At 40.0% G+C, this 10,376-nt stretch overlaps 1 protein-coding gene across 1 annotated transcript in view; it reads right to left on the reverse strand.

The window, feature by feature from the left end:
• The window catches only part of CLEC3A (C-type lectin domain family 3 member A), a 74,507-nt gene extending 67,773 nt beyond the window's left edge, over positions 1–6,734 (reverse strand). Inside the window, exon 1 of the mRNA XM_078668356.1 lies at positions 6,530–6,734. Within this exon, the coding sequence (XP_078524482.1) occupies positions 6,530–6,644 (115 nt within the window). The 5' untranslated portion in view covers positions 6,645–6,734. The remainder of the gene's footprint in view (positions 1–6,529) is intronic.
• Between the last annotated feature and the right edge of the window lie 3,642 nt (positions 6,735–10,376).

Here is a 10,376-nt window from a genome sequence, read left to right on the forward strand (position 1 = left end):
GGAAGGCTCCCCTCTGATTCACCGGCGAATTACACACATAAAGCTAATCAGAGTGAATCAATCTTGGATTATGTAATGGTGGAAAATTCTGCCTTTTCCCTACTGAAAGACCTTAAGGTCTCCCACACACTTTATAGTGACCATAAAGTATTAGCTTTCTTTTTAAATATAAATCCTTCTAAAATTGGTTGTTGGTCTTTGGATAGTGATTTGGTAAGTTTTGGAGACAAATCTGGGAGATGTTATTAGAATGCTAGGACCATGAGGGGTTTGGAGAGTATCCTTGATGCTGCACTAAATGATTTGGTAAACTGGAAAGGATTTGAATTAGTGTGTTTTTTAGATTTTTTGAAGGTGGTAATTTTTGTTGCAAAAAAATCTAATGGGAAAAGAATTATTAAAATACTTCCCCGCTCCCTCCGATTATTAAACATAGAAATAAATAAGCTAATAAGAGAACAATATCTGAATAAATCTCCAGAAAGATCTCGCACAATAGCTTTATTAAAAAGAAGGAGGAGAAGATTAAAGGCTAAAATGAAAAAAGATGGGGAGGACTCTATTTGGATTAAACTAAGGGAGGCTGCTTCTAGAGGCCAAGCAAGAATATTTTGGTCACTCATAGGGGAGGGATGTGGTGTTAGGTTAAGTTCACTTCCAATTCCCATTGAAGAACAATCCTGGGAGGATTACATCACAAATTTATACGCAAGTAATGGAACGGTGGTACCTGTAAAAAGAATTAATGCGGATAATCATGCTTTAGGTCCTCCTTCTGAAAAAGTTATTGAACTGGCTATTAAGCAATTGCGTTCTTCTGGGGCAATGGGACCGGATGAGCTTCCTATTTCGGTCCTAAAGCAAAATTATGTATCGTGGAGTAAAATTCTTCACCCAGTGTTTAAACTTTGTTTCTTGAGTAGAACTGTTCTCCCCTCTTGGAAGGGGAGCATATTGATTCCCCTTTTTAAAAAGGGAGACCGGATGGCCCCACAAAATTATCGCCAAATTGCCCTTTTGGATGCAATTGGAAAAGTATTTGCAAAGTGTCTCCTAAAGTTATTTCAGGATTGGGTGGATAAGAATAATGTACTACCTTTTGAGCAGACGGGTTTTCGTAAAGGGCATTGCACGATGGACAACTTAACGGCCCTACAAGTAATATCTGACAAATATATCAAGGACCGAGGTGGGAGAGTCTATGCAGCCTTTATAGACTTCTCCACAGCTTTTGACAAAGTTGATTGTCCTTTGCTGTGGAGGAAACTATCGGACCTTGGCATGCCATCTCTGTTACTGGATTTAGTCCAGGATCTTCAATCTGATACCTGGTGTAGAGTTCTTCAGGGAGGGGAAAGAGGCCTATCTCAAGTCATTCCCTCTGCCAATGGACTAAAACAAGGCTGTCTATTGGCTCTGTTACTATTTTCCCTATATATATCTGACCTTCCCCAGTCCCTATTTTTAAGTGAAGGTGTTGCCCCTGTTTTGGGGGATAAACCAATTATATGTTTGTTGTATGCAGACGACATATTAATATTGGACCTAACTCCAAAAGGCCTAAATAGACGTCTGCAGGCACTCCACACATATGCAGAGACTCACTATTTGAAGATAAATATTTCAAAGAGTAAAGTCATGCGTAGGATAGGAAAGAAAAAACAGATACATGGGAATTTGATGTGGTCGGTAGGTGGACACAAGTTAGAAGCTGTAAAATCATATGTCTTTCTAGGGAAAATAATATCTGCCAACTTGAGTGATAAAGCCCATATAGATTATAACATTCGGAAGGCAATGGCACAAGGCAAGGGTTTAAGTGCGCTTTACAAATCTACAGGCAAAAGAAATTTTGTTTACCTGTTAGAGGCTTTCCGCGCTAAAATCCCGTCCTCCTTACTTTATGGTACCGAACTACTTGAATTGGGGCAACGGGGTTTCTTACATACTACCGAGGGCAGACTCTTACGGCACTTAACTTCGGTTAACAATGGCGGTACTGTGGCTACCCTTAGGTTAGAATTTGGTATGCGTAGTAGCTGGGTCCAGGGCCTTGCTGGGATAGTACGATGGGTTTCATATCTGGCAAAGGGAAAACCAGATACTTTAAGATATCTTATACAAAAAGAACTATTGGGACCCCTAAAAGAGTATTCTCTAATTGTAAAAAAACTTTAGAAGGGCGGTTACTCTATTACAATTGGATGAATCAACTCTGTTTACACTATCTACATACCAGTTGAAGTCCACCCTAAGACTAGCTACATGGAATCTAAGTTTTAGGATGGATAGGGATACTTGTATCCTAAAGAAGGGTGTCTCTTTGGTCACTGGATCCTACCTATTAAAAAACATGCAACCTTATGCCTCTTGGAACCTCCCTCATGGTATACGGCGTTTTTGGTTCCTTTTGAGGCAGGACCTTCTCCTTTTGAACAAGTAATTATCCAGATGGTATGGTTCCTCAGCAACGTGCAACCGGTGTAATAACTCAATCCAGGACATTGTTCATGTTCTTTTTGTATGCCCGGCTCTATTGCTGTATCGACGAAAGTGGTTGAGACCAATTTGTTTACAATTAAGTATTTTGACTGCCAGTTCTTTAATGGATGCCATTTATAATCCCCCTAATGAAATGTTTTGCTATAGAATTTTTAACTTTTTAAAATGTTTTCTAGATTTATATTAGTGGATATGTAATTGCTTTTTCTCTATGCTCCTCCACCGTATTTGAATGTATTTGTAATTATTTTTTATGTTGCTCTTTTATGTGGATCTCTTGAGAGTTCCAAAATCATAAATAAAATAAATTGATTGACCAGAATATTTTAGATTACATGAATATTTTAGATAACAAGGCCAGAGGGAAATGGGTTGTTAAATGATGGGCAGTGGGGTAAAAATCCTTAAATTGGTCTTAAATGCAGCCTATACCCTATTTATAAGTGGGTGAGAAGTGTGTGTTGATGAGTTAGTGGCCAGGTTACAAAAGAATGTGTTATGTATTGAAACATGCATTCTGCAGTTTATTAGGTCTTGCAATAAGATCCCTGAGTATGTTGATTGCAGTAGTGGCAAGAATAGGTTGAAGGGCAATATCAAGGTCATCAGAGATTGATCTGATCCAACATGGCAGGCAACAGGGGCCATACTATTAGATTTTAAGGAATCAATAACTGATGTGGAAAGGCATTTCAAAAGATGGGGGGGTGATGTGCCAGTAGTGGGTGTGGATTATGTATTGAGAAGAAATGCTTTAGCACAGGTTTTGTGGTAGATGGTGAAGTAATTAGTCTGTAGAACTGAAGGATTGACAGAGCTTTTGGGTTGATCCATTTCTCGGTGATGAATAGGAAGTACAGTGGGGTTGTGGGTGTAAAGATGATGATAGTGAACGAAATTCTGCTGCAAACTCCTAAGGAGTTTGAGTGAGAGAGAGAAAGAGAGAGTGGGGTGTTATTGGGTGATGGGAATGTCATATTGAGTGGTTTGATTAAAAATTAGACCAAGTTCTTAAGTGATCCCCTTAGTGAGTGTTAAACTCTACCACCAATAATACTCCACACCATTCAATCTCACATCTAGAACATACATAAGCCCATTGTACACAATAAGACAAAATAGAATGCCAAGAAAGCTAATAAAAATGTATATGGTAGTATTAAACAAAAAATCTGTCTTAAAAATGCAAATATATAACAAAACATATATCACATATCGAAAAAACAAGGAAGATCCTTATAAGGCAAGTCAATTGCTCTTTCACTGTCCACCTCTATTTCAAATATTACTGAGCATCCATAGTGTTTTAATAATATCATATCAAGAATCCCATTGCCCATAGATAGTGTCTTAATATTTCATCAACTTGTTTGGGTGAAGTTGACTTATAAATTCCAACTTATTCAGGGCTAAACCACATATGATTGTTCCATAAATGAAAACACACAATTTCATGTACATCTAATGTAACTGGGCAGCTGAAAGTCTAAGTCACCCACTATATGTGGTTCATTTTCTAGCTCTCTAGCACTAAGCAATTTATTAACATAGACTCATGCCCCCCACCAGACCTTCTTTTTTTTAAGTTCAAAATAATTTTATTGAGTTTTCAGAATAAATGACAAAAATAGACAATACAAAAACGTAGTTAACATAATCGATGATACCTTATCAAAAGAAGGGAAATAAATATAAAAATTATCAGCATCTTATACAAAGGTAGCAAAAATGTCTATTTTCAACAATAGGATGAAAGGAGAAAAAGAAAAAGGAGAGAGGGGAAGGGGAAGAGGGAGTGAGAACCCCACCAGACCTTCTGATCTGAAGTGTCTCACAGAAAATCCTTAATGATTTAATTGCTATTTGATCCATCATGGAGCCTCTGGGCGCAATATTATCACACAGTACATTGTTCTTCATAAATATACCAACACACTCCCCTTTTTTTCTGCTAAATGTCATCCGCTGACCTCTCTTTTTCCATACTTCATACATGTACACCATCCAAATAAGAAAGTCAGACATTTATCTTAACTCTAAAAATTCGCCGTGGATTCTCATTCGTCATGAGACACGCCATCAACAATTTCACCCTGCCTCTCAACCTGCACAAAAGGTCTCGTCATTTATATGAATATACACATTTGCTTTCAGAAATCTGTTCTCGAATCATCCTACTTTGCAAGCTCAGGCCATGGCTCTCACCAAGAAGTCCCACTCCAGACTCTCTTCTTTTCATATGGTTGGGTTACTAATGGACCTACTCAACACCACCATGCTTGTACTAAATCTGATACTGCTTGCTCAATAACCCAAGCTAATTTGATTACATCTCCCAAAGTCAAAAGCAACTACATTATCTCCCACATCCAGCTTGCATCCTCTATAACATCTGTTATTTGAATTTGAAGACTGCCCACCCAGATTTCTCATACTGCATAGCACATAAGTCCATAAACTCTGGAGGCAATCATAAAGCCCATTTGCCAATGTCCCTATATGACATGTTTAAAAGAATGTATCTGCAAGCAGGTCTTCTCTTCGGATCCCGCTAGAGTATCAAGTGACCCAGCCCCATTTACTTATGACCTGCTCTCTCTTTACCATGTTTTGTGAAGGCCCTTGCGGTACAACTCGCCATCATCCTCCCAACCATGTACTAATCTTCCTTTTTCGTCCACGCACCCACACATCTCGACTGTCAGTGTAATCTACGTGTTTCCGGTTGTAAATGTCTGCACACGCTAGTTTAACCTAATCTCTCTGTTTTGTGGTGCACTCAGTATACTCTCAACTACTAAATAAAAATTATTAAAAAACAGCCGTTCTGAATTATTAGAAGTTGTACAAGTGAATATCGATAATTACTTGTATCAAATCTTCATCATTTATTCCTAAACGGAAGATGATTCCTCTGACTCTATTTTTTTTATTCTTTACTACACAAGAGATTTAGAAATAGGCATTTCAAAATACTCAGCATTGATATAGTGGTGCTGTGAGGCTATAGTCGGTCAAGTAATTATTTTTACAAATAGCCATATTGAAAATAATAAAACATATGACTGATATATTTTTTTATTCACCCCAGTATTTCTTTGTAAAAAAAAAAAGCGCAGGAAATGTGTCTCTGAAGCTTAGCTGTGCTGAGGAGCAGGGCGTGAGAAATGTGTGAGGGCGTTTGAGAGGGAGTGGTTCAGGAATGGTGCATTAGGAGGTGCGGACCTGACAGGAGGAAGAGGGATTGTGCAAGTACTGGAAACCCACAAAATACAGTACCGGCAGTGGGATACCAACACTCCCCAAAGCTAATTCTAATTTAGGCACGCAGTTAAATTCTGAGTTTTGCACACATAATTATTTTTACAGTGGAATTTTAATAAAGAGTCCTGCCAGATAACACTCTTTCTAATTGCTTGATGCTATGAGACGTTTATAAAAAGTCCGTGGTGTATTTACCAGTGAAAGAAAAGAACGTTTCTTCTCTCCTGTTATTCTTACTAAGGTGACGTACCTGTTACCCATGTATTTTCACACCTATATTTGTCTTTGTGCAGTTGTATGCAATGTGCCTGTGCCTAGTCTATGTCCAATCAAGTTAAGAGCATTTTGCCATGATGACATTACTACACCAATGTGTTTAAAGAGCCATGAATAAACTTCAAAGCAACTCTTGAAGCCTTCTTCCGACCCCCGCCACAGAAGGAATATATTTTTCTATTTCTATGGCAGGCATGCACATCAAAATAATTCTGCTCACACTGTAATGTGTAGCAGAGATGTGCTGATGATGTAGTGATTATAGTATATGTTACTTGAACGGGGTCCCGTAATATTTTTTCATCAGCCTTGAACTTTCTAGGTACAAAATTGCATAATAGCATTCTGTAGGATAGTTTCACTTCTTCTGTTAAAACTGATGACACATAAATGCTGTTTATAGGAGAAACGTATTTAGTGAGGCTACACTTTCTGCGCTTCATAAACTGCCACATGTTCAAGTTGTAAAAATAAATGTAAAAATTACCTTTTTCTTTGGACCTCCGTTTTTTTCCTTTTTTGGGTTGTAGTGACTGACTCTCAAACTGATCCACCACCAGGAGAAAAACAATGAGAAGTACAAGGAGCCCTGTACGTCCCATTGTTCTGGTGGAAAGTGAAATGCAGGTTACAGAAGGAAAGGAGTATCCGTGCTTGGGGCCAGCACCTCACTCTTCCTCTTCTCGACCAGGTCTGGCCAAGGTCAGCTTCGTGAAAGGCTTCTGATAGCTCGGAGTACACTCCTCACTTGTGAAATGTGCTAAAATGTGGATGTGGCCGGTGCATGAATGGCCTCCCTTGTTCGTATGACCTCATGCATCTCTTATTTACACAGGCTTTCCGTTCCTCTTTCAGGACACATGCTTCATTTATCCTCCGCCTTGACTGCCCGCAATTCACAAGAAGATGTGTTATGTCTTCTGCATTTTTCCGATTTTAATTTATTTATGTGAATAAGTGTTGGTGATCATCAACGTATTCTACATTAATTTTTTTTTACAAATGGAAAGCTTTCCGCGAATTACCATCCAAAAACGGATGTGACAGCTAAAAATACGTTTTTGCTAGACCCATGCACAGAAGGCTATTTGTCGACCACCTTTGAGTAACAGTATTCTAGATCAAACACTTTACCGATCGCTCCGTGTGAATATGTGTCTCCCATGAATATGGAACTCCCGTAGGCGAATAAGCCATATACAAAATTTAGAAATGCAATGGGTTTGATGTTGCTTGACCTACTTTGCAATATCCCGGCTGTGGCAAAGTCTTTTTTATTTGGGTTTAGATGATTAGCTAAGCATGTGTCTTGTATACTGACTTGTACCATCCCTGTCTTCCCGGAGCCTGTGATGTTTCCTCTCAGATTGACTTGATGGACAGAGAATCTTGTGAATGCGTAAAATGTGTCCAGGGCTCCAAAAATCGGGCCTCATTTACAACTCCCATTGGAGTGCTGCTGCGTCACTTTTTTTTTTTACACAGTGATGCCGCAATCAGTAAGTGACTGTGCTCCTTATCTACAAACTGACGGGCCCGTTTTAAGAGCCCTGCATCCATTATACCTGCGGCAGGTATAATGTAAGCAGGGTAAGCGTCCCCATGCAAAAATCCAAGTAGAAGAGGCACAGTGAAATTTACATTTTGCGTCACTCTATGGGGGTCATTAGGATGACGGGCAGACTTTGCCCGCCCGCCATCCTCGTGCAAAACGGGACCGCCCGCCATAGGAGCGGCGGTCCTGCGTTGAGCATTAGGATGCGCCCGCCACACAGGCGGGCGCATCCTGTATTTTTACCATTGCGGCGGGCGGTGCAGAAAGCGCCGCCCGCCGCAATGGTAAAAATGCACGTTGTGCATTTCAAAGCACAAAATGACAGGCACCGCGCGGTGCCTGCCATGTTGCACTTTGAACTGCAGGTGGGTACCATAGGTACTCCCCATGTGCACCCCACACCCCCGGACTCCCAGGGGGCCCGCAACGGGCCCCCGCAGGGAGTCTCCGCATGCCTTTCCGTGGCGGCATTGCCGCCACGGAAAAACATGTCAGGAAGGGCATCCTAATATGGCTGGCGGTGTCTGATAGACACCGCCACCATATTATGCCTTCTCCGCCCCGGCTGCAAGGCGACCGGGGCGGAAAAGCGGCGGACGGTCTTTCCGTCCGCCGAGGTCCCCCCCCGCCATCTTAATATGGCGAGGGGTCTTTAGTGCCTGGCGGGGGCAATCCGCCCGACATCGTAATGGGCCCCCACGACTTGACTGTGTCAAAATGCTTACACCTGCTCAGACCAGGCATAAAGATTGATGCAGGGCCTTTGAAAAGGGACTCGCCTATGTGTTCGGACACATTGCTGGAGTTGCGTCAGTTTTACGACCAGCTCCAGTAGTGCATCACTTTTGCACCAACAGGCATGTCAGAATTTCGGACACATCTGTAAATCCTTGCACAAAGGAGCCCTGTATTATAAATGCAGCACGTCCATGGTGCTGCAAGGGCATGTGACGTGTGTGATCCAGCGCCCCTATAGAAAATATGCCATATGCAACACTAACCAACTTCACAATACTCACCATTAATCATAAATCATTCACAAGGCCCATAAACTAACATGACATAATTTAGAGCAACTGAATCATGTGACCTAATTAATAAAACCTATTCACAAACTATATACATATTTATATACAACTGCAGTATAATGTTCTCACCATGGTTATATAAAACTTTGCATTTAATTAAGCCACTTAGGCGAATGAATCTGCTAATGCTAGCCTAAAACTCATAAATAACAAGGCCAGCTTGTAGTTTAAGAATCTTATTTATTAACCATTATTCAAAGAAAGTGCGATTTTATTAAAATCTTTTTATTTAAGCATTATTTTTTTAGAGGATTAGCAAAAGTATTGACAGTTCATAAACAAAATCAGTTAGCATATTTTTAGAAATGAATAAACAGTTTTTCCATCACCTAAACCCTAACGTCCCTGTCTAAAACTCACTTCACCTAAAAGAATAAAGTTAAAGTCATTAGGCCTATTAATCCTTACGTGGTCCAAGAAAATCCGACAGGACGTCTCAGTCTCAGGAGAAGATGAACAGCAAGCACACCCTCCCTGTCAAAGGGTCAGTTTTAATACCTTTCTAACTAGTCTAAAGTAACATAATCGAACATTTTTTCCAAAAGCTGAAGTCTCGATTGGCCAAACTAACATCGGCCCATCATTAGGTCATTGTCCTCTGACCAAGTCCGGGGCCGCATCACAGCCCTTATTGTTCATAGTTTTACCATCCTCTTTGCTTCCTCAAAAAGTTACAATTCCCGAGGAGGAACTCTCGTCCCTTAATCTTGGCAGGTTCCGCCGCATCCTGTCCTTGACAAGGACAGCAAGAACACATCTCAACTCGACCAAGTCTGATATCGTTTAGACGTTGACTGTTCAGCGGAAAGATGACTTTTCCATAAGCACAACTGCGCATGGCTGAATCTTTCTCTGGTCAAGCTTTCACAAACTGCAAAACCCGCCATCCATTTTTGTCAGGCCCATTCGTAAAACTAATGCATAAACAAACACAAAACATCGATTAATGTGAGAAATAAAGTTCGTTCTGTTTCCTACCCACCTTTGCTAATAATTACCCATTAATCTATGTTACCTAGCAGAAGCAAATAAAGCAACAAACAGATTTATGCAACATTTAAGACAAGAAAAACAAAACGTGCACACAGAAATAAGCACATGCAATTATAAAACAGCCGCATTTAGTACTGACAAAAACGATTAAACAAAATTAGTTTATTTATTATACACACACATGCACTTGCAACATAAGCACATATATGAGCACACATATTAGTTTCCCGCGTGTAGTGATCTGCAATTTTACTCTAGGTTGATTAGTACAGTTCACCGCACATCTTGTAAGTAATATTATTTATTACGGAAGTGTAACTTTGCGAGTTGAAAACAAATTTATTTCCAAATCTCGCTCCATCAACTCCCTCATCTGGTGATTTCAAAATCACCAAACCACACCCAAAAACTTAGCAAATTTTATCTTATAGATGAACATGATTCGGTTTCACTGTGTTAGTATTTCTAAAGACTTGTCTCAGCTGTCTGTCTGCAACTCTCATATTGAGCTCTGCTGAACTCTTTCAGTTCTATCTCTTTCTCCTGTTCCTTTCTGATCTTGTAAATTCTCTTCTTTTCCCTCAGATATTTCTTTCTCTTGTGTAACATGCAACTAATCTTCAACAAAAGTATCACAAAAATTATTACAAATAAAGGTGTCAGAATCTTGCCAAGAATTGAACCACCAATTTCTTGAA

The sequence above is a fragment of the Lissotriton helveticus genome, chromosome 12, assembly GCF_964261635.1.
Source record: "Lissotriton helveticus chromosome 12, aLisHel1.1, whole genome shotgun sequence".
Lineage (NCBI taxonomy): Eukaryota > Metazoa > Chordata > Amphibia > Caudata > Salamandridae > Lissotriton > Lissotriton helveticus.